This window comes from Durio zibethinus, chromosome 11 (assembly GCF_047325235.1).
Source record: "Durio zibethinus cultivar Kanyao isolate XHJ-2024 chromosome 11, ASM4732523v1, whole genome shotgun sequence".
NCBI classification, from domain to species: domain Eukaryota; kingdom Viridiplantae; phylum Streptophyta; class Magnoliopsida; order Malvales; family Malvaceae; genus Durio; species Durio zibethinus.
Genome location: NC_143172.1, coordinates 25,023,591 through 25,047,079, shown reverse-complemented (window position 1 = coordinate 25,047,079; position 23,489 = coordinate 25,023,591). Strand labels below are relative to the sequence as shown.

The window sequence follows — 23,489 nt, the reverse complement described above, 5'->3', positions numbered from 1 at the left end:
CAGTGAATTGACCATCATCATTATTGGTCCATGAAACGGAAGTCACAACCATTTAGGTGATGTCTGCAAGTTGGGTACCAAATTTAGTTTGATTTCTGCAAGTTAGATACAAGATTTGATGAAGCAAAAGCTGCTGATCCACCAGCTATACAGACTGGAGCCACCGCAACCTGCAACATCACTTCCCAGAGGTTATACTCATGCACAAGGTAAACACATGAAGGACCCAAAAGAAGTAAACCCAAGCTCAAGGTCAAGAGTGCCTCCGCAGTCCCGGGGTCTGTTGCAGCGGACAGGACTCCAAACTCTAACGCCTTAGAGAGGAGACCTACTTTCTCTATTGACGACAGAGATAGCCCAAACTTCTCGGCCGCTTATAGTAGGCCAGCTTTCTCAGCTTTGGTTAGCAGTTTCAGTTTCTCCACATTTGTCAGTAGCTTCACTGGTTATATGACCACAGTGTTATTCCTTGGTTTGTTGGCCAAGCGGGAAAACAGTTGTGTTCGAGCTCTGTATTCTTACGATGGCATATCAAGTTAGAAGCTCTGTTATTGATATTTGACCATAGTCATAACTTGTTGAGGCATTACTGAACAAAGTGAGCAAAACAATCACTTTTTGAAACTCAAATTAAGACATTGAAACATCAAGAGAAAAGCCACTGAACAGTAATACCAAAAATCCATATGGGGTTGAATTGAAAATGGACTGACATTTCTAGAGCCAACAGTTTTGGCAACCGAAGGCAATGGTTTCTCTGTTGCCATGGATTGAATGAGAAAAGGTGAGAAAGTAGCAGAAATTTGTGTTTTGGGCTTTGTTGTAATCCTAGAGGAACAGAGAAATGGACTTCCTTTACTGCTACAAACGGCTGCGGCTTCCATGTTCTTCTTTTCTTTTCGAAGTCTTCTGTTTTGAGGGTTCAAACTTTCAGCTTTTGCTCGAAAAAGAGGCCTTGATTCTTGAAAGTGCTGAAAAGAAAGGACAGAGAGGATCATGGATTGGTTTTCAATGGTTTTTATTTATTTCCCCTTTGAAAATAAAAAGGAAAATGGTATAATAAATGTGTTTCACCCTAATGATTCTTTCCACGTGTTAATTACAGTTGAAAAAGGATCCGCCTTGCTTTCAACAATAAAACCCTAAACCCCAATCCCCCTTCTAGTCTAAAAAATCTCTTCTTCTTCAGAGCAGCAATGGCGGACAACTTGATTTCTCTCGATAGGCTCAAAGCCTTCAGGCATTCTCAAGTCCACCATGAACAAACCCGGGCTCACAACATGGTATTTTATTTATCTTTTATTAATTTCTCTGCATAGTTTTCAACTTTTTTTTTGTCTTTCGTGTGCTTCAGTTCCTTTTAATGTGATTTTGATTGTAATTTTGTTTTACTGATATTGGTTTATTTTAGGAATTTATTTAGAAAATAGATTTTTATCACAAAGCCAGAAGTTATTTGTAGTTGGAACAAGTCAATAGAAAGTTATTGAAAATCTGGAATTTCTTCTTGTTTGGTGCCTTGGAAAATATAACGCATGATCTCCATCTGAATGAATTGATATGACTTAATCCAATTGTGATTAGTTGATTATATGAATCTATCTGTTATTATTGTACCTTAGTTCTGAAGTTGTGGATTCGGTGAAGAGAGTTCCCCAAGGGTGCAGATTGTGGGGAGGATATAACACAACAACAGTAGAGACTAAGAGAGCTTTGTAGAATATAAGTCTTTGGGTATGACCAACATGAAAAGAGATTTTGTGGAGGATAACTAATGCCTCCATTAATTGGATTTGTTGTTACATAATTCACTCTGTTTTCCATTCTTGGGACAAGTAATGGTTTTTGTGGATTATATATTAGTTGGTTATCTCAGGCTACATTGATTTTGGTGGAAACTTTCCTGGAAAGTGGTCAAAAGAATATGACCTATAAACATTGGAGCTGAAAGTTTTTGGAAGATAATAAACTTAAAAAGGTTTTCCCAAATTGATTACAAACATTCTGACAATATTTACTTAAGGAAAATTGAATGTCATTTATTTTTTTCATCTTCTCTGAAATATGCTACAAGGTTTAAATAATAGAATTAAGTAGGAGAACATTCCTATGACAGGTTTGAAGAATATATTTCAGACATTGAAAGAATGTAGCGGTGCAGAATGGTAGGTCAATTTGCATGATCTTTTGGGAAATATGCTACAAGGTTTAAAGAGTAGAATTAAGCAGGAGAACAATCAACTTCATGGCTTTTTTCAAAAAATTTCCCACCAAGGAAAGACAAACAGTGAGCGTCACCTCCCCAAACTTTGATCGACTGTATCCCCGGCTAATTCCTTCAATTTCTCTGAAGTCCTTCCGGAAAAGAAGAAAATAACAGCTGCTGGAGTCCTTTCAACATAGATGCCTTCTGGCGAGACATGTTCGATGGAACTACGATCCGCCCGTGTTGAAGAAAATCCTCCCAATCGTTGAAGTAAGAACGAGTAGACGGCGCATCACTAGAACTCTCTTCTCGGGCAAACCGACGAAGAGGAGGTGATCAAGTTTGATAGATTCCCCTTCTGAAACAAGAAGTTCTGGTCCTTCCGGGAGAATATCAACCACTTGACGTCCATCCGATGCATCCACTATGGTTATTTCATATCCCCCCTTTTCTTTTCGTATGATTTTGCTCACTACACCTGTTAAGGTAGAAGTGTATGTAGCCCTTCCTGTTCCAATGGTCAATTTCATGGCATCCTTCCTCCAGAATTTTGGCTTTCTATTGACTTGGAATGGGGGTGATCAAATATCTGTGGCAAGCTTATGGGCAGTGTTATAAGCTCATAGACCACCATGATCACACTTAAATGACTTCTCATTTATGATGGCTATTACTGTTTGTGGTACACTTTATCTGCAGAAAGAAATCTTGCATAAATTGCTTTAAAGTGTTTAGAATTTTGTATAGACTTGGTTATTCAATTTTTTAATAACCCAATCACTTTTAGGTTCTCAAAACAAGAGTTCGATTATTTAGGTATTTATGAACAACATCAATGAAAATAGATCCCTATACATCTGAAATGTGCATTTTAATCTATATAGCCTCTTGTAATGTTCTTACACTCTTGCCCTCTGTTCACGAAAACAGTGCTCTTCGAGCAGTAATGGAATTTTAACATGCTTTTATAAGTTTATTATTCTATTACTAACCCATCTTATTAGTTGCTTCATACTCGAAATGGAAGTTCTCTTCACAGTACAATCATGCTTCTCTTCTGATGATTCAGTTATGTAATAATTAACAAATTCCATCTGCATCCTGAAAAATGATGTATGTTCTTCACCCTCTTTTGCAGAAACTGCTGCGAGCTGCTGGGTTATTTGCAGGATCAATTCTTCTAATGCGCAATTATGGCGATCTTATGGCTATATAAGGAATTAATGATGGGTTGAGAGCTTCTAAGTAATCTCATATTCTGTTACTCTGATGGCATGCTGTAGTTTTCTCTGCCATAGCAGTTTGGAAATGCATGCATTTGTTACTTATGTGCATGAAATTCAGGAACCTACTTGACAACCCCTCTCTGATATACTCAATTAAAGCTGATTTCAAACAGTGTTACTAACTTTTATGTAGCATGCTGATATATGCTTCATTTGTTCTGGAGTTGAATGAAATTCCCCCCTTTCAAATCATTGCTGAAATTGTTTTGGATGACTTGTTTTAGAGCTCTGATGCATGTATCGCTTCCAAAAGGTGTCAGTTCTTGTTTTCTATTCTTAATCCAACAATGTTATTGAATGAAGCAGCATCAATTATTTCTTTTTTTTTTTTTTTGGTTCTTTATAGAGAATAAATGTGAGGCAACTAATGCTTATGAACCCAATTTCTTCCATATGTTCTGCTTTTTCTGGCAGGCGGAATCTTGCATCCAACCATTCCCCACTTGGCCTGAAACATTTGAAGTGACTGTGACATAATCACAGCCGACAAATTTTGCGCAGACTACATGAGATTTCAACTTTGCCGCACCGGTTCCACTCGAATGCATGCTTTACACATCTAAAATATCTAATTTTAAGCCAGGACCATCTTTTCAGATAGACCTACAATGACACGAGACAAAAAAAAACTGAATATAAATTTAGTGTAATTATATTTATATTTTAATCGTATAAATATGATTAAAATATAATATTATTTATGTTATATTCATTTTAAAAAATAATGATTCGTTTAAAATATAATATTATTTATAACATAAAAGATTTTAAATTAATTTAATTTATTTAAAATATAAATTAATAATTATATAAATTATAAATAATTAACTTTTTAATAATTCTTTGTTTAAATATTAATTTAAATTATATTTTTTGTTTAAATAAATAAATTAATCATATCATATTATGTCGCATTATTTAAGTAATTAATTTATGTAATATTGTTATTTGTATATAATAATATTAATCGTATTGTATCATATCATATTTTGTTAATTGAGTATAATTTAATTTAAAATATATTAATTGTGATATATCATATATAATATGTATAATAAATGTATCATGTTTATATTTAAATTATTCATGTCATTTACATTATTAAAAAAATTAATTATTTATTATAAAATAATTAATAAATATTTATAATTTAATTCTCACAAATAATATATAATAAATGATATTTTTTTAATAATATATGTTAACATGACGTAATTGTTTCATATAATTTTTTCTTGTTTCACCGCGCCAGAAAAAGACATACGTATAAACAATACAAATTGATAGAGATATTCGTGAATTATATCATATTGAATTAGGCTTTTAAAGCTTTGTCCAAAGTTCAACTCGACCATTTCGAAATTGTTAGAACATGTAGATTAGTCAATATAATAAAATATGATTTTTTTTAATATTATTATTTTAATATTTTTTTAAATTAAAATTTTTTAAAAATAATTTTTTATTAGTAAGTTAGACATATCATGCAATATTCTTGGTTAATATAAAGTACTTTTTTATTAATAAATAATAATATCTTTTTTAAATATCTATCATATAAATAAACTCGTGAAATTTATTTTTCAAACGAAAAGCAAAAAGGCAAATGCATTTACAAATAAACTTTCATTAAACAATAAGTAAAGCATCATGATGAGATAATATATATATATATAAAAATGAGTGTACATATCATTTAAAAAAAGTAATTAAAGATTAATACGACTCTTTTACGTCGTCTCCACTAAAAATCCAAAAATAGTAATGTTAATACAATTTAACGAACATTAATTAACAATTAACACAATTAATTATCAAGTTGAACCGAAATTAAATGAGCATTTGAGACCCAATTAACATCACAGGTACCTAACTCTACTTATGCAACCCTAAATCATTTTTATTATTTTGAATGAACAATAATAGTTTGGTTTTGCCAAGAAAAAGAATCGTATACGAAATCAACCTTATCAAATTTGGTCCATTGATTGAATTAACAATGATTGAATAATTCATTCGTAAAGTTTATATTCAACTCTTATTAATAACAATCTCGAATTATTTATAAATTTAATGTAAAATATTTATTAAAATTTATGATATTTTTTTTATTATCAAATGAAATAACTTACTTTAACCTAAACTATTTTGTAACAAAATGTTTAAATAATATCAAATTCGCATTGTGTTTAAAACTTAAAAAACATGAAATTGAAAATAACTAATAATCGTATAATTTATTAGTAAAATGTTAAATTTTTAATTTTAATAATTTAAATTTAAATTTTTAATGATATTAAATAAAAAATTTAAAATAACCTATACTTAACCATATTCATTATTCATTACTATCATCTTTAATATTCTACCTTTTCTTATAATTTTAAACAAAAGAATTTAATTCTTGCACATTAGACATAGTAATTCAAATACTTTAGCTTTTCTTAACTCGAGCCTTTAAATTTGAGTTAATGAGTTGAAATATGAAATGAATACTTACATAATTTTTTTTTAAATATAAAATAAATTTAAAAGCCAACTTCAAAATAAAATATTAAAAAATATTATTATTTTATTAAGCTTTTGTATTGTATAAGTGAAATTAAAATGTTATCATATATTTATTATTTATTAATTATTTTAAATATTATTTTAATAAATTATATGGCAACTCTTTAATATTTATGTTGATGAAAATTTTTAAACCTCATCACGATGATGCATGAAATAATTTTTTCATTCTAAAAATAAGATTGATATCTCAAATATCATATATATTTTAATTTTATTACAATTTTAAATAATATATATTTTTGTATTTTTGTATTTTATCATTTTAAAATTATGAGCTCTAATGTCTTTTCGTCACATGTACTTTCATTCCACGTGGCGATTTTCCTTACGTCCGTACTTCTATATTAGTAGACTCTCCCCACAACTTGCGCGGGCCCCGACACAGGCACGGCTGTTTATCCTTTTCCCACCCAATTCCTCGCCGTAAGCCTCGACCTTAACGGCACCTAATTTTATTGGTTTCTTTCTGGTGTGGTTCGCCCCATGGCAAATATGGGTGCTCTCACTTGATTAAACTTCTCATAAACCTCGATTATACATGAAACATTTATACATATGTTGCAAACATAATTTATATCTTAAATTAATATATTAAATTAAAATATTAAATAACAAATTTATTAGTATAATAAATAAAAATAAATATATTTTAAAAAATTATTTGATACACACAAATAAAATTAAAATGATAATACATATTTTTTAAATATATTAAAAATATTTGTTATAATTTTAATTTTATTTGTATAATTAAAAATTTGGAGTGTTAATATATTTTATTTTTTTATACATTTTTATAAACATTCTAAAATGAATGAAAATAAAACATTTTAAACTGATTGAATTTTAATTAAAAAAAAATCACTCTATCAAACCAATTTCAATTTCAAAAAAAATTTCTTATCAAATCGCAAACCTCCTAATACCAATTTTTTTTTCCATGGCTCAATATATCCAGTTACGGTAGCGAAGCAGAGAAGCAGCCAACCCAACCTAAGAGGATTTTTCCGCAACACAAGGTGCGTCACGCTGTTGACACGTGTTCGAAACTGCATCACAAAAAACAAGAAAAACGCATATTTCTCCCTCCAATTTTAGCAAACGCCAGCTTTCCTCCACGCTGCTTCCCCAATCAGCTCACCGCAATCATGCTCTCATCTTTGTATGCAGAGAAAAGATTATCTAAAATGTCTTTAATTTTTTATTTAGTGATCAAATAAATCTTAAAAAAAATATAAAGTTGAACTTCAACCTTCTTTTTTCTCCCTTTGTTGAAAGATTTTACTTCTTTTGAAATAAAAAATATATATATAAAAAAATTATTTTATGTTAATATATTTTTATTAAATTATATTAATAAAAAATTTTAATTATTTAATATATCATATTGAATATATTAAAATAAATATTTATTACTTAATTATTACTGTGATATATAATAAAAAATTAATTTTTTAATAATAAAATTATACAATATAATTTAAATAAAAAATATTTATTAACGTGAAGTAATTATTATATATAATTTTTTTTATTTATCATATTTATTTAAAAGTAATCATTATTTAATTTTATCATTCATATATTTAATTTTAATAAATTAATTTGTAACGGATGTAAACTTAAGTAGTAAAAAAAATATTTTTATTTTGTTTGAGTTCGATTAACTGAAACATTAAAAAAAAAAAAATGTAATTTTTCATGAATTCTTAAAATTTTGCATAAATAAATCTATATAAATGAATGTGAAAAAATATTGATGAAATCTAAAAACCCATTTCCACCGAAAACAATTGATCATATTAAAACAAATCCATAACCAAAAAAAAAAAAAAAAATCCTATTAGTATTAATAATTGCCGTGAAAAAAGAAAGTGAAAAATTCTAGTATACTTATGAAGGAGTAAGTACATCGAAATAGTGGTTTTGTGAGGGTAGTTTTGAGTTGCTAATCCTACAATTTGTAGACATATGAAATTACAAACAAGTTCCAGAACCAGACAATGAAGTTCAGAGAAACAGAGAGTGAAACAGGATTTTTTTTTTTTTGTAAAAGTAGTAAAGTACTCTTGTCTTCCGAGTGAGAGTTGATTCTGCTGCAAGCAGAGAGAGAAGAAGAAGGAAGAAGAGAAGAGAAGAGTAACCGTACATGACATCTTCCATCCTTTCTCTCTCTCGCTCTCTCTCCACGGATAACCACGTGTGGTCTTTCTGAGCTGTGCTGTCATCTATATAATCACAACAAATGTGTTCCCCACTTGGTTTTGTATGAAAAATTTGCAGAAGAAAAAGAAACGCTCTTCTCTCTCTTTCTCAATCTCAATCTCAAATCAACTCTTCCACAGTCTCAGTTGCTGCTACATTCCCATGTAAAAGCTTTATCTTATATCTGGGTTTGCCACCTTTTTCACTGTCGCTTTCTCATTCTCTTCTTTGTATGCTCTTTTTTACTGATATTTCAGGGTGCACCTTATTTCAGCCTGCTTTTCTTTGTCAAATTTTTTTACTTTAATGCAAAGCTTTTTTCTTTTACTGTTGATTTTGGACTACATGTTGGCTGTTTTGTTAGCTTTTAGTTGGTTCCTCTCAAATTATCAATCTTTCACTCTTGATTTTGGTCTTTCTATTGAATTTTGTGAATCTATCTTTTCACTGATACTTTGGCTTTTTCTTCGACAGCAATGGGAGAAGCAAAATTAATCCAGGAGATGGTTTATCAACCCAACTTTTCATTACAAAACAATCAACAACCTACAAACCTTGTTCAAATTTTTTCAACAGACAAACTTTCTAAGAAACAAACCCAAGTCGACAATTCCAAGAGACCCCTACACCCAGAACTAGACCTCAATCTCAGGCTCTCACTTGGTGGAATTTACAGTGGAAACAACAAAGAAAAGCCTTTAACTAGATCCTCTTCCATACCAGGAGTGGTGACCCTTAAGAAGATCAATTCCAGTGAGTTGGAAAAGTCGTTTCCAAAAGGTTTTCTTTCATTGGCAAGGTCTTGTTCATTGCCTGCAGAAGTGGAAAGGAGTAGGAAGCTGGTGAATGTGAAGAAGCTAAGGATAATGAGGAGAGTTGAGGCCAAGAAAAGGGTTGTGGTGAGGCAGAGGAATGCCAACAAAGCTAGCGACAAAGAGAAGTTGATAATGGAGGGACCGCCATCTTCACCTACTAAAATTCCTGCTTGGGCTGCAGCTTCTGCAGCTAAAAGTCCTGCACTAAACAGGGCCATTGATAAGATAAAGGAAGGTTTCAGAAATTTGGAAGGTACTATGATATTTTATTAGTGTTTGTTTATTTTTCATCTTTTGATAGAAATTAATTCTGATGATGATTTTTATTTTATATGCTCTAATTTTGGCATTCAGTAGGCTTGGAATATCGTAATGTTGGATTACAGTAGGATTCTAGATGCATTTAAATCTGTTAAAGATCTAGTTTCTTAGGAAAAAATTGAACATAGTCATGTTACCCATATTTGACACTCACTTCAGAGTAACAGAGATAGGGGGTCAAAGTTTTCTACAATTGCAGGGTCATAAGAATCTCAAATAGAATTTTAAGTTTTATAACACTCTGAATTGGACAACTTCTTTGTTTCAGACGAGTATGTATGCATTAAAATTATGGATCATTTATGATGATTTTCTTGGAACATATTGATTGATTCAGAAGTGATTGTACTTGAAATTCTCAAAGCTGAAAAGATTGAAGAATTTTGCATATACTACTCTCATGAATCATCTGCAGGTCTTCTGTGTTAACTTTCCTACATATTTGAACCCCAATTCTTTGATCAGTTCGATCAATTTGACATACCAGAAAAGTTTGTAGAGCTTTAAGAACGGTTAGGTGTGGTTATGCATTACTTTTTGTCCCTTCAGATATATGTTGCCCTTGTCTTTTTTAGTCTGATCACCATCTGTAAAATGTTGTTCAAGTTACATCTTTATGGCCTGTGGAAAATGAGAATTTTGCAGTGGAAAATAGCTTTCTGATATGGCTTTGGAAGTGAAGTTCTTGCTTTTGAAGCACTAACACTTTTTTTTTTATTTTCTTGCCTCGTATCACTTTCTTTTTCTCGATCTCTAGATATTTTTGCCTGAACGATACTGAAATTAGATTGCATAAATTCAATGTAGGACTAGAAGACAACGGTACTCATAAGGGTCCAAGCGACTCCAAACAATCCTTCAAGCCAGTAAAGGCAGAACCGGTGATCTTTTCTGATAGAACATCTAGTGGAAAATCTGTCAAGCTCAAGCCTGATGAAACTAAGTCTGAGAATCCAACCAAGAAGGCTAAACTTTCAAATGGTTATTACATTCAAGATGATGGGATGGATGTGATGAAAAAAATGCCTAGTGTAACTACCACTGGAGATGGTCCCAATGGGAGGAAAATAGAAGGCTTTCTATACAAATACATGAAAGGACAGGTGAGTATAGTTTGTGTTTGCCATGGCAACTTTCTTTCCCCGGAAGAATTTGTGAAGCATGCCGGCGGCAAGGATGTTACAAACCCCATGAAGCATATCAACGTTTGCTCAACCTCTTTTTCCTACTGAGATTATTGGTGGTGGCTTTTTTTCACCACCCTCCTTGAGATAGGAACCAAAACTTTTTGAGAAGCTAGCCCTTTGTTTTTCTTCTTGTTCTTGCCAGTCTTTGGTTTGAAGAAAAGGAAAATAAGCTTTACTTTTCTTCTCCTTGTTTAAGGACTCGAGTAATAAGTTTCTTGGTATGGAAGTGTAGGCAGCTTTATTCATATTGGCTTGGCAATAAGTAGCATAGCTTTGGGCCGATACATAGACTTGAAAGATAATCCCTCTGATCCATAAATTATGTTCTAGTTTAATTTTTAAGATAAAAAATTTTTTAATTTTGATTTCATTTTATTTTAAATATCGTTAATTAAAATATGAAAAAATATCTTCTAAAACCTTTGAATGAAAATGTTTGAAAGTCTACACTTATATTTAAATTGTTTACTATTCAACACACCCAAGTTTATTTCTCCCAAGATTTTTCCAATTTTCCACCAATTCAGCAGTCAACCTGCTGATGCCTGCCAACCAAGTTTATCCAAATTTAAAAAAAAAAAAAAAAAAAAAAAAAAAAAAAAAAAAAAAACCCATTAAAATTAAACAATCTCAATCACCATTGGATTGCCATAATCAGATACCGAACTCCCTTTGACAATGGTATTCTTAAGAAAAAAAAAACACGTACTTTAGAAGGAATATCCTCCGACGTACACGCAGATCCACGGCATCTGATGTATGAGACTACATCATATAATAAACCCAGAAACACCTCGCCTTCACATCTCTCATGTTCGTGGAACACTTCAACTGAGGACACATCGTCACTTCGGGACAAAACAAACTACTATATAGTTTAAGAAATAGAAACAAAGGATCATTCCATAGACAGGAGGATTTGTTTTAGGTCGAAAGCAATAACTTAACATGTAAGCTTTGAGCTTTTCATTTTTAATCATGTTGGATTTGCTTGTCTTAACTTTTCTGGGTCAATGTTGTTTTTGAGTTTTCCTGTTCATTAGTTTGATTGTATTGTTTCTGGGTTTTGTTTTTTTGAGGTTTTTGTGCAGCTAAGATTGTTTATTTTCAGCCTTTGTATAATGCAGTTTTTTTTTTTTCTTTTCTGGGTTTTTTAGTTAATATGCAAGAATTTTTTTTTCTTGTTTTCAAGTTTTCTGTTGTATTTTTTCCATTAATATACTGTTGGCTGTTGCTGGTTTTTGGGACGTAATCTTGATCCAGTAAACTTTTTTTTTTTTTTTCATTCTTCCTCTTCTTCCTATCTCATAAGTGGAAACTGATTTCTCCACCTTTTGTTTCATAGAAGATATGAGCACAAGGCCTACTGCATGAGATTATAGCATTTGATGTTGTGTTACCGTTACCTATTGAAATGCATAAATGTTGAGAAAACTTAAAACATAATTTAGAGGTAGAATTCAATTTTATTGCTGAAAGCCTTAAGATTGAGAAGGCGGTTAATATGCATATTGCATTGATGCTGGCTTGTGTGGTCTCTTAATCTTCTACCAGTTTTATGATGTGGTCTTTTATAATGCCATTTGATATAGCAATCTACTGCCCCAAATCCAGATGGAGAACTGATTAACAGAACAGAAATGTAGCCATCAGCTAAGGATAATAATCATCCAGAATTACTGTTGTATGCTATATCCAAAACTAGCTAGCAGATTTTACTTCTTTAGATTATGGCACTCCTTCTCCCGAATCTAATGAATTATCAGCGAATTGCTCATGTAAAATCTTGGCTACCGCAAGGGCCTTGCTCAATGAATGTTTTGTTTAGTTTTATTTGAATCTCTTATGATTACGTTTTTTTAATTCTATCATTATTTAATCTTATTTGACTCTTACAATTCTTATTTGCTGCATAGATTTCTTTCATATGTGCACAATTATATGGCTATTATTTTTAATGATATTTCATTCTTAAGAAAATAATATGAAAGAATCATTTGATATTATGACACACTGCAGGCTTTATCCCTTTTTTGTTTCTGTCACTCATTGCTGGGTGTGCTGCAAGGCCTGTCTATCCACTTCCTAGTAAAACATCCAATGAAAATAGACAGCCTATCCAAACGTCACGTCCATATAATATTGCACATTGAGGCTCAAACGGAGAGATCCCTGAAGAAACTGCTGCAGCATACGTGGTATGTTTGAGTAGGCTTATTCTGCTAATCCGTATGCTTTCCCAGTGGCGGATCCAGGATTTTTTTGGGGGTGTCCACTTATAATATATAAACACTGCCAGACCATTTGGATCCGCCCCTGTGCTTTCCACTTTCTGTTTTCCTTTAGATTTTCCTTTTTCTTTTCCAATTTTTGGAGGTGTCCACTGACACCCCACCGCACCATTTGGCTCCGCCCATGTGCTTTCCCCTTTCTGTTTTCACATTTGACATGTAAACTATCAACATAGAGCAATAGAACGGATTATTTGATATGATTTTGCTTAGATTACTCAGTTCAATAAGTTATACTAGTTGCCCAAGCAAAATTTCTTGGAGCATAAGGGAAATTGTAAAATTGTAGAAGAAAAGTAGGGTTTTCCTTAATTTATCTGCATTCTGAAGTGAGGTTTGAATTTGAAATTTCTATAGTTTGACCCTCGTGCTAGCTTTTTTATTTTTGTCTTTTACCCCTTCAAACATGAAATATTTTTCTTCTTCCATCATGAAAAAATCTAAAATCATTGAGGTTATATGGACATTGACCATATACTGCTTCTTGCAGAGGGCTATCGAAGAGGGTGCAGACTTCATAGAAACAGATATCCTATCATCCAAAGATGGTGTCCTTATATGCTTTCATGATGTCACCCTTGATGAGACAACTGATGTCACAAAGCACAAAGAGTTTGCAAATCGTAAAAGGACCTACGAGGTACAAGGGGTCAACACCACAGGCTTTTTTACTGGTATGGAAGCATAAAACTTTCAGTCCCTTTCTCCTCTTACAATGGTGCTATAAAGAAGATAAAATCCAGTAGATGGACATGGTGATTCATCTTGCACCATAAGTGCTCTGGAATTTGGGATTTGTACTCTTTTATGTTTATGTATTCTGTACCCTAGTAATCTTACATGCCTCCTTGGAACTTCCAACTAGTATGTTTCTACATCAGGCATCTAGCTGAAAATAGCAAGTTATTCTTCTTATAAGCAGTTGATTTCACCCTAGAAGAATTAAAGAAGTTACGGGTGAAGCAGAGGTACATTTTTCGGGATCAACAGTCTGATGGTTATTTCAATTTGATCTCTATTTGTTTGGATTTATTCAATTCCATGCTCTAATATAAATAAAAAGTCAAGGAACCATTTGATAATGCAATATGGAGCTAGCTAACAATTTGCTAGCTGACCGTCGTTGCATGGTTTCATAATTTACACTAGGTTGAATCTCCACAACTTCATATCATCAAGTTATGTTGTTATGTATTTTGTTGATTTCATTGATCTACCTTGCCCGTTACCAACTTTATGGCCCTTGAATTTTATAATTATAAAAGAGCTTTTAATTTTGAGGACTGATTTGACTTTTGTGTATTCCTCAGGAAAGTTTCCCATTATTACTTTTGAAGAGTTCATTTCAATTGCACTGTATGCACCAAGAGTTGTTGGAATCTATCCTGAGATTAAAAATCCAGTGTTTATCAACCAACATGTATGTATTGCATAAGTGCCCCGTAATTTCCCATCCACAGAAGAATATGATTGCCCCTTAATTTATTGAGTTCAAACAGAGTGGATGCTTCTTTTTTTTTTTTTTATCTTTGAAGTATATGTTTCAGAAACCACTTCAGAGGATTCCTATAATACCTCTGACATCCCTTGGGCTGTGGCATTAACAAAGTCAGTGAAAAAAACTAAAGAACTTCTCCTTTCTGATTATAATGCTAATTCTAATTTGGGAGGGCAGTGACTGGTGATATAGTTTGAACCGTTGGAAAAAAGAAATTTACATTAAAACGCCTGCTGTTATATTTGTTCTTCTGTATTATCTCATGTGAAACTACCATGCAGATCTGTGAAAAGAAAAATTTTAGATCAATAGGGTGTCTGTTTACAATCCAGTGAGCTGTGTCAATTGAATGATATTTCCTATAAACTTTGAATCCCATGATTTTGAAGCAATGAATTTAACAGGTAAATTGGCCTGATGGAAAGAGATTTGAGGACAAGTTTGTGGAGACACTTAAGAAGTATGGATATTAGAGGTTCATACATGTCAAGATTGGCTGAAACAACTTTTATTTATACAGTCCTTTGCCCCAACTTCTCTTGTGTACATATCAAATCTGACAGACTCCCCAAAGATCTTGATTGATGATGTTATGATTTCGACTCAGGACACTAATCAGGTTTGTGCAAAATGCACCCTCTATCTGTCCCTCTTACTCTTTGTAGAATGCTCAAAGGACAGTCCTCTAAAATAGAGTTCATGAATTATATAATGGTTCCAATTTTACTACCAAAAAAGAGACAAAAAGAAGTTTAAATTGTGATAAAGCTGGTTGGTGGATCAAAAGATGTCTTCCAGCATTCTATTTTCTGGATCTGATTGTCTCCATGATATATCGTCAATTTCTTCATGAGCATGTTGTCAATTGGAAGAAATTTCCAACCTGATAAGTCAACTTTTCACAATGAAAATATAACAGATTTTGGTGAATTATATGTATCATCATGAAGACATGAACTAAGGCCTTGTAGATTAAAACATAAACTAAATGCAGTGCTGCCTCATTCCTTTCTCTCTCAGTTTAAACTCCTTTGAATTTTTTATTTCTAATGGAAGAAAATGCAATTGACATTGCAGTCATATTGGGAAATTACATCAAATGATTATCTTGACTTCATTAAGGAATATGTGGTTGGCATTGGACCTTGGAAAGATACAGTGGTTCCTGTAAAAGACAATTACTTGCAAACACCGACAGATCTTGTTGCCAGAGCACATGCCCGTGATCTACAGGTACTCCCTATCTAAAGCTTTTGATTGATGTCACTGGTGGTAAGTGTAAACATGGCAGTGATGTTCAATGTTGGTTTTGATACAGGTGCATCCATACACATATCGTGATGAAAACATGTTCTTACTCTTCAACTTCCATCAAGACCCATGCCAGGAATACGATTATTGGTTAAACAAGATCGGAGTTGACGGTCTTTTTACAGACTTCACGGGGAGCCTCCACAATTTTCAGGAATGGACCTCTCCTCTCTCTCGGAATGATAGCAGTGATAAGGGTAGTGCATCAATTATAGGATAAAATTGCCTTTTTTATCTCTTCGTATAAAAATGGATGATACAATAGATTGTATCATGTGTCATCCTAAGAACTTATATGGGAAATATATTGAAATATAGCCAGATTCCACCTCTCAAATGTGCTTTTGCATGTGTTTGTTGGGTAAATCTTTCACTCAAGTTGTCCTGATTATGCATAATTAAAGCATATTACATATGTCAGAATGAAGTCACAATCTAAACAGGTTATATTATAACCCTTCAATCCGTTATTTACAAACAAAAACTGAAATCCTAATCCAAGAACAGAATAAACTACTGAGAATTTCTCATTTTCTTGATCTCTTCAAGTAAAAATCTGGATTCCTCAGCAAAGTCAATTGGAGCAACAGCCCTGACAGTTATCCTTTGCCGCTTCTCATTGTTATACTCATTCTGAGTAACACTGACTCGGAAAAGATGAGGAACCCAAGTAGCTTCCTGCAACTTTTGTTGGTATGCGTTAATTTCTCCTGCCTGAAAATGGCAATATTATGTGTGGCGGTGAGAAAATATTCTACATCTTATATACATGTACATGTACATCAAACTTATCAGCAGAGCAATACTTTACCTCTGACTTTAGCTTATCAAGTTCATCAGCAGAGCATCCAACAATTTTCTCTGCTTCTTCATTGAAGGCTGAAACCCAGGCTTCACCACTTGCATCAGAGATCTTTGACACCATTATATATCTAATAAATGCCCAAAATACATTAGAAATATGCCAGCTAACTAAGTTGTGAAATGTATAGAACATTTAATTTATAATTTCCAACATCTCTCACCTTAAACTACACTCTTCATCGTTTTTCTGGCATCCTTCGCACCAGTAGCCAGATCCAACAGCTTCAGTTACTTTTTTGTTGCAAGTTTTGCAAGCACGGTACCACATTGCCTGCTCAGGCCTGATCAAGCTGACAAATGCTTTAGTGCTGAAAAATGCAGGCTGCGCAAGGAAGACATTTAATTATCACGACTGAAGTTATTTTCAATTTGAAGGAACTGGCAGTCATCCATGAAACATGATACTATTATTATCAAAACACAACAGCAATGGCATGTCCAACCGCCTTGCATCTTTTACAGATTATAACACACCAATCATTTATATTGCTTTTCTCAAATAGTTTTAAAGTAAACAATAGAATACTACAATCCACACAGCCAAGTCCAAGGAGAAATAAAAAAATCTTTGTAGTTATTCAAGCAACTTAATTCAAAGATGCTTCTTTTGCATTAAATAAAACTAAAAGCAATACCTTGTCGCCTCCCAAAGATGGGTTGCCAGTAATATGAGAAAGAGAAACCCTATCAGTATACATAGATCTTGCTCCAGTCTTGGATGAGGGACTCAAACCCAAGCCAATAGAGGCCATGGAACCCCCTTTCCCTTCAGAATCATACCTGCATGGAAATGCACTTGCATCTGAAAATGCTACTTGAAAGGGAATAAACCATTAGTTTCTCAGCAACAATAGCTCACCAAGATCTCAACTTCTTTGCTTCTGGCATATCCGGATTAATCAGCACTGTGCTTTTGCCCAATGTTGACAAAGATACACCTGAAATATCAACGCCAATATTTCAGGATAACTATTTTTATTGTAAGATTTATAGTTTATTCTCTGTCAAAACACATGCTCCAACTTTAGAGTACCTTGAAAATCATTAACTTTGAGTGATTTAATTGCAACTATAGGGGATTTATCAGCAATATCAAACAATTCCTGGCCTACATTATTTGCAAGATCATTCCACAAAGAAACCACCACTGTCTTCTTCCTGGCATCCACAAACGCATGGCTTCAATAAATCATAATTATAAAAATATTACAGTGAACAAGTAGACACTCACGTTTCATCTGCAACAGTCATATCCCGCTTTGGGATATTCTCATTGTCAATCTTCCTTTTAATATTTGATACAGAAGTAACACTTTGAACAATTCCAATAATATCTGGAATTCAATGCAATAAAAGCAACACCAAGTAAGCATGTAAAGCACCCAAAAAAAAAAAAAAAAAAAAACTAAAATACACGTGTTTGTAAATTCCTATGAAAGAGTTCTTACCAACAAGTTCCCGTCCATTAACGTAATGACCTAACTGATCAATGGGAACAAAGTTGAATTTTGTTTCTGGAATGAATGTTTCTTCATTAGCAGCCTCTTCCACCACAGAATTCTCATTCAATGTCATTTCATAATCATTTTGCACAGTCTTAAAGTGCTTGTTTGCAACTCTGAGTGTCCCTTTTGATATGTAATAGACCTTCCCCAGTTGAAACTTTTCATAGAACTTCTTGGCAGCTTCATTAAACATTGTGGCTTGTATTTGTGTACCCTACAAAATGTCAATCATTCAATCAACTAAAACCCATTTTTGTACAAGTGAAAAGGGTTTCTTCACACGCAAGAATAAGAAAAACACAGACTATAGTAGCTTACAGCTTCATCTGTTAACTCCACATTGAAAACACAACCTTCTCCTCTAGCATTCTTATAGGTACGCATGTTTCCCTTGCTTGTGAGACGAACTTTAATTGTCCAATTCCCTTGGTAAGGATTCAATGAAACAAGGGGATGCACTCTTCTAGTCATTGCCATCCGTGCCAATGGAGCCATACTGAAAATTTGAGAATAATGCAAAAACATTAAGAAAGAAAACAACCAACTCTTGAATGCTGTAACAATGTATATTGAACTTTAAAAGGTACAAAAAAAAAAAGAAAAGAAAAGGAAACTTACTTTTCTCGCTGTTCATGTACTATTTGAGCAGCAGATTTGGAAACCATTTCTTGCTTTGGCTTCAAAATAACACCAGCCCCTTCTGTTTTAGCTTCATTCTTTATCTCATTTTCGAGCTTTGGTTTCTTTAATACAATGTCAGATTCCTCGGTTTTGACTTCAGCTTTAATTTCTGTCTCAAGTGCAGAGGATACTGCCTCACATTTTGTTACAATTAAATACCTGAAACCCATTGCCAAATTAGAACATCAAGTTTAAGAAACCAAAAAAAAAAAAAAAAACGGTAAGGGGTAATTAGTAGTTACTTTTCTGATTTGTTGGGGATGTCATTGAGGGTATAATCGAGAATTCTGACAAGACCCTTGTTCTGGATACTGCCTGACATGATCTCAGGCGACATGTTTGATGGAAAGATCGCTCTCACTTTCATCTTCCCATCGCTTGCATTAAACCTTCAATCCCAGATTAACCAAAGCAATAGTCAGTCATTACGTTTTCAAAAGAAACATCTACAATTATTTCTTCAAACAAAAATCTGACATTGGTATTCTGTTTGTTGCCGAACAAACCCAAGGATAACAACGGAAAAAGAAAAACATAAACTCACGAGGTAAGTTAGTGACAGCGTGTCAGGGAGGGAAAGAAGAAAGAAAGAAAGCAATAAAAGTCAAGGTAGCCATTAGCAAGCTGAACTCAGAGACCCAAAACCCAGAATTTGTTTGGCTATTAATGGAGCAAAATAATTAAAAAAAAAAAAAAAGTAACAAGAAAAAAAGAATAGATTGAAGGATATAAAGAGGCATACGTGTAACGGTTGCCGGTGAGCTTGAGATCCAAGACCTGGACGATGATCTCAGGAAGATCTGAGGAAGAATCCGGAGATGGGTTCGTCAATATCATCGATATCGCATCTTCACTCACAGATTTCGCCATTTCTGCCACTTTTTTTTAGTGTGTTTGGTCTCTGGTAAATGTCGCTGCTGAATTAAGAAGGAGGTTTTGGAGGGAGTTTTGGTGTATTTTGAAGTAAGTTTCCCGCTAGGATTTTCACCGTTTCAGCGGGAGTTAGTGTTTCTCGTTTGGGGCTTTCTTCTGTTTTTGAAACTCGGTGGGCTGCCGCCAAAAGTATTATTTGCCTCGCTGGAAAAATCTCCTTAATTACTCTTTTACCCCCCTAAGCAGAAACTATTACTCATAATTACAAGTGTCAATGGGCCGGGCTAGGTTAGATCCAGCTGACACTAAAACAAACGTAGTTTAAATTTTTATAAAGTGTTGCACAGTACATAATATGAAAAAACCGACGTAGTTTAAATTTTTAATAAAAATTTTTTTATGAATTCAATAAAAATAAAAAAATTATGTTTAATATTTGAGATATATACACATATTTTTTATATTATATATATTAAATATGAAATAAATATATATAAATATATAAATTATAATATTTATCAAAAATATTATTTTGCTCGCTCATTTTACTTGAATAAGCTTATTTTTATTCATTTATATTAGTCATAAACTACTTGAAAGGTTCAAATTTTGTGTTTACGTTAAACTAGGATTCCTGTCTTACGAAAAGCATATGGAGAGGTATTGATTTTATCAATTCAATTAATTTGGAATTAAATTATTTAAAATTAAATTAATTAAATTATGTTGTTTTATTTTTGTTAATCAAATTAAATATATTAATTTTAAAAATTAACCACTGAATTAAAATTGATTGATTTGATTAGTATGTTTTATTAACTTAAAAATAGATACATTTAAATTATATTATATTTTAAATTATTAAATTTTCACATTTGAAACAAATTAAATAAAATTATCTAATAAAATATTCAAATATTAAAATCTTAAGTTAAAAACTCTCCAAATAAAATTATTTATTTCATATATTATTTATTTTATATTTAAATTTTAAATCATTTTTTTAAATCATTTTTAATAATAAATTAAAATTAATTTAATAACCATTGAATTAAATTGATTCGTTCAATTAATTCAATGAAATCCTAATTTTGAATGCATTTAATTGTGGTACCGGCATAACAAAATTTTGGCTAGAGTTATTATTGACATTGGCCCCCATTAACACTTTTGGTTTGTAATTTGGCCCATCAATGCTAAAAATATTCAAAACATCTTACAGTTAAGACAAAGGTATAATCTTGATGTGTTTTGCTCAATGTAGCATGTAATAAGTTGTGGACTAACCAACAATGGGAACAAAAACTGCAATGCTACACGGAAGATAGAATATACTAACAGGGAATCCCTGCTGCTTGAAACCATCGATGCCTTTTGAATCATTCAATGAATCCATTTCCACTGCAGTGTCTCTCAAGAACAGGATAGGCAACAAGAGAGCCATCTTCTTGGAACTCCATTTTTTGGGTTGCTTTAAGTGTCTGAGACTTTTGCCTTTTGAATCATTCAAGTGCAAGAACGGGATGGGCAACAGGAGAAGCAAGAGAACCATCTTCTTGGACCTCCATTTTGAGTTGCTTTAGGTGTCTGAGACTTGGGGGTTTCCGATGCGCTCTGTGGCTTAGGGGTTCCCGGAGGGCTCGGTGTCTTAGCGGTTTCCGAAGGAATGTGTGGAGTTGTTTCAGGGGTGGAGGGCCGTGACAGTTGTTTTTTATTCTTTGAATTTTTTATGAGTGGACCATTTTTATCTGCATCTCCTGTCAATCTTCATTATAAGAAAACGAAAAGAACAAATCAGTCTGTTGCTAACTATGATATTAAGCATTCGAAATGTTGATGAACTGCTTAGTTATTTAGGTTGAGAAGTGAGATTAATAAAGCTTACATAGGGAAGGCAAAAGATTTGACACTTCCATCTGAATGCTGAGACATACTACTGAAATGAGGTGATTCCTTGGCAACATTGTCTATATGCTGAGATTCTTTCTCCCTTAAAACCTCCCTCATTGTTTCAGCCGCTACTGCTGATTCACTCACACCATACCGGCCGTCATCATTCAAGTTACCACTTTTCTTGGCACTTTCTGTTGATTTTCTGGTTGGTGTCAGGTTACTTGGAATGTCAACCAATGGACTAGAAATGGCGGAATCACTGTTGCAGCCAAACTCCCCAGATTTAGATATCCAACTTAATCTGTCCCTACTTAAACTCGTGTTCTCCATGTGAATGCTAAACAACGATTCGTTGGAAGCAACACTCCATTCGGTGGGGCCAGTAGTAGTTGTCCTAGCAAAGACATGTGATGGAATCCTGGATTCAGAAGGGGAGCCTCCAGCCGGTCGTTCCGTGGCCTGTGTTGGAGGAGTTGGTGTGGCTGAACCATCACCGGATTGTCCGCAGTTGGGCATAGAGCTAACCGGAATCTCTTCTTCAGTATGTTATCCTGAAAAGGGTACTGATGGCTGCAATCACTGTACTGGTTCCAGTTGAACCCGATGAGATGACTTCACTAGATGAATTAAGATGATGGATGAGAGGGGGATAATATTGAATTTTTGTCCGCAGAAACTTGATTATCTTCACTGGGAGTAGCTTCTTGATTCGTTTTCAAATCACTGCCAATATCATTTCCACTCACATGTCCCGCTTCCATAACTGAAATGTTTGAGACATCATGCATTCCATGTTCCTATACCATCTCACGACCCTGGAGTTCATGCTGTATAAATATGAAACAGAATCAGACTTCCAATCTGTAATATGTTTTGATGGGGGCAGAAGAACAAGTAGTAAAAGAATTTTAGACAGGAAGAAACTTGAAATTTTCCTCGAAGTTTGTAACAGCCAAACAGGACACCTTAGGCTACCTACCCACCTATAATTGTAACCTGGCAATACCCTATTCAAGAAAATTGCTTTCTTTTGCATCACCAACAAGTGTAGGTGCTTCGTAACTACTTTCCCAATGAATTAACAGTTTAATTATTAATGAAAATTCATAAATAATCAAATCCGAATTTTAATTCATTGATTTATGCAATCATTCTTAAAGATGATGTACAACAAATTTGAATTCAAATCTTGTCACCTGTATGGTTTTTTCTATGTCCAGGTTCCGACCTCTTTTATAAAAAAAAAAAAAAAACTTATAAATAAACAAAACTTTCCGATTTCCTTGCAGATGAAATTTTGGGTTATGGAAATGATATTCACATGCCATGATTCCTTATACATCCAATCACAATAAGAAAAGAGCAGGAAAGCAAATCAAATTGAAAAAAGAACAACAAAATTAATGAGATCCAGAAAACCAATTGGAAACTTACATAAAACCCAACAACCTTCAATCAATCCCAAAGAAAACTTTTGATACATCCACCAAACATGCACCTTCTTTGATTACACATCGACCAACGGAATGACAGAGAAACATGAAAAAAAAATAAAAGCTAAAAAGAAACAAGACAACTGGAGAAACCAGACAGAATTGCAGTCAGAGAGAGATGGGAGAGAGATTATCGGATGGCGGTGGACTGGGATTGAGAGGGAAATTATAAGGCCTGGCATGGCCATAGGCACCTGTTTCTCTTTTTTTATCTATAGTAATAACCAACTTTTTTAACCACCTTCCGCACCATGACTCAACTAACTATTTCCTCGAAACTAATAATGTACTTTATTAATCAAAGTTCTAGAAATTTTTTATGGGATGATTTCATTAATGTGTATTCATTGACAAATTAACACGCGTGTGTACACATATATATTATAAAAATTAGTTTTTTATTTATTAAAAATATAATTTTTTTAATTTTATAAGTTAAATTAAAACTTTTTAGATTATTAAATAAAAATACAGTGAAATACATAT

General features: G+C 33.0%; 4 protein-coding genes and 2 pseudogenes across 6 annotated transcripts; 3 read left to right on the top strand and 3 right to left on the bottom strand.

Annotated features, from left to right (window-relative positions):
* Positions 1-83: 83 nt before the first annotated feature.
* Positions 84-1,001, bottom strand: LOC111289443 (uncharacterized; annotated as a pseudogene).
* Positions 1,002-1,010: 9 nt separating this feature from the next.
* On the top strand, positions 1,011-3,814 carry LOC111289444 (mitochondrial import receptor subunit TOM5 homolog). Of its 2 annotated transcripts, XR_016346558.1 has the most exons (3): positions 1,011-1,283; positions 2,117-2,635; positions 3,345-3,814. XR_016346558.1 is itself a non-coding variant. In XM_022880491.2 (2 exons), exons 1-2 carry the CDS (start codon positions 1,197-1,199, stop codon positions 3,420-3,422), a joined length of 165 nt encoding a protein of 54 aa, XP_022736226.2. In that variant the 5' UTR covers positions 1,155-1,196; the 3' UTR covers positions 3,423-3,814. The 2 variants fall into 2 exon arrangements, 1 of the variants encoding a protein (XP_022736226.2); XM_022880491.2 differs by lacking the exon at positions 2,117-2,635 and having other exon boundaries at positions 1,155-1,283.
* A 4,216-nt stretch (positions 3,815-8,030) lies between these two features.
* Positions 8,031-10,839, top strand: LOC111290901 (ninja-family protein AFP3-like). Its single transcript, XM_022882415.2, has 3 exons — positions 8,031-8,435; positions 8,746-9,339; positions 10,215-10,839. The coding sequence occupies exons 2-3, from the start codon at positions 8,748-8,750 to the stop codon at positions 10,637-10,639; spliced, it is 1,017 nt and encodes a 338-aa protein (XP_022738150.2). The 5' UTR covers positions 8,031-8,435; positions 8,746-8,747; the 3' UTR covers positions 10,640-10,839.
* A 514-nt stretch (positions 10,840-11,353) lies between these two features.
* Positions 11,354-16,031, top strand: LOC111290293 (glycerophosphodiester phosphodiesterase GDPD6-like; annotated as a pseudogene). The gene is made up of 10 exons (XR_016346660.1): positions 11,354-11,407; positions 11,638-11,673; positions 12,300-12,372; positions 12,614-12,792; positions 13,376-13,559; positions 13,808-13,882; positions 14,196-14,305; positions 14,788-15,002; positions 15,461-15,616; positions 15,702-16,031. The product of XR_016346660.1 is annotated as a glycerophosphodiester phosphodiesterase GDPD6-like (transcript).
* A 3-nt stretch (positions 16,032-16,034) lies between these two features.
* On the bottom strand, positions 16,035-19,782 carry LOC111290878 (replication protein A 70 kDa DNA-binding subunit B-like). The gene is made up of 12 exons (XM_022882379.2): positions 19,487-19,782; positions 18,987-19,133; positions 18,682-18,903; positions 18,382-18,559; positions 18,007-18,277; positions 17,790-17,892; positions 17,592-17,716; positions 17,418-17,496; positions 17,194-17,338; positions 16,720-16,880; positions 16,506-16,626; positions 16,035-16,408 (listed from the first exon to the last, which is right to left on the bottom strand). Exons 1-12 carry the CDS (start codon positions 19,612-19,614, stop codon positions 16,208-16,210), a joined length of 1,881 nt encoding a protein of 626 aa, XP_022738114.2. The 5' UTR covers positions 19,615-19,782; the 3' UTR covers positions 16,035-16,207.
* Positions 19,783-20,756: 974 nt separating this feature from the next.
* Positions 20,757-23,198, bottom strand: LOC111290292 (homeobox-like protein). The gene is made up of 3 exons (XM_022881599.2): positions 22,945-23,198; positions 21,503-22,337; positions 20,757-21,382 (listed from the first exon to the last, which is right to left on the bottom strand). The coding sequence occupies exons 2-3, from the start codon at positions 22,024-22,026 to the stop codon at positions 21,124-21,126; spliced, it is 783 nt and encodes a 260-aa protein (XP_022737334.1). The 5' UTR covers positions 22,027-22,337; positions 22,945-23,198; the 3' UTR covers positions 20,757-21,123.
* Between the last annotated feature and the right edge of the window lie 291 nt (positions 23,199-23,489).

What these genes read in the sequence shown, in the direction of transcription:
- LOC111289444 (XM_022880491.2), top strand. Translation starts at nt 1,197, where the DNA reads ATGGCGGACAACTTGATTTCTCTCGATAGGCTCAAAGCCTTCAGGCAT. An exon ending in AAACCCGGGCTCACAACATG is followed by an intron (nt 1,284 to 3,344) that starts GTATTTTATTTA and finishes CCTCTTTTGCAG; the next exon opens with AAACTGCTGCGAGCTGCTGG.
- LOC111290901 (XM_022882415.2), top strand. Translation starts at nt 8,748, where the DNA reads ATGGGAGAAGCAAAATTAATCCAGGAGATGGTTTATCAACCCAACTTT. An exon ending in AGGTTTCAGAAATTTGGAAG is followed by an intron (nt 9,340 to 10,214) that starts GTACTATGATAT and finishes AATTCAATGTAG; the next exon opens with GACTAGAAGACAACGGTACT.
- LOC111290878 (XM_022882379.2), bottom strand. Translation starts at nt 19,614, where the DNA reads ATGGCGAAATCTGTGAGTGAAGATGCGATATCGATGATATTGACGAAC. An exon ending in CTCACCGGCAACCGTTACAC is followed by an intron (nt 19,134 to 19,486) that starts GTATGCCTCTTT and finishes CTGGGATTGAAG; the next exon opens with GTTTAATGCAAGCGATGGGA. An exon ending in ATGACTGTTGCAGATGAAAC is followed by an intron (nt 17,717 to 17,789) that starts GTGAGTGTCTAC and finishes TGTGGATGCCAG; the next exon opens with GAAGAAGACAGTGGTGGTTT.
- LOC111290292 (XM_022881599.2), bottom strand. Translation starts at nt 22,026, where the DNA reads ATGCCCAACTGCGGACAATCCGGTGATGGTTCAGCCACACCAACTCCT. An exon ending in AAATCTTTTGCCTTCCCTAT is followed by an intron (nt 21,383 to 21,502) that starts GTAAGCTTTATT and finishes CTTATAATGAAG; the next exon opens with ATTGACAGGAGATGCAGATA.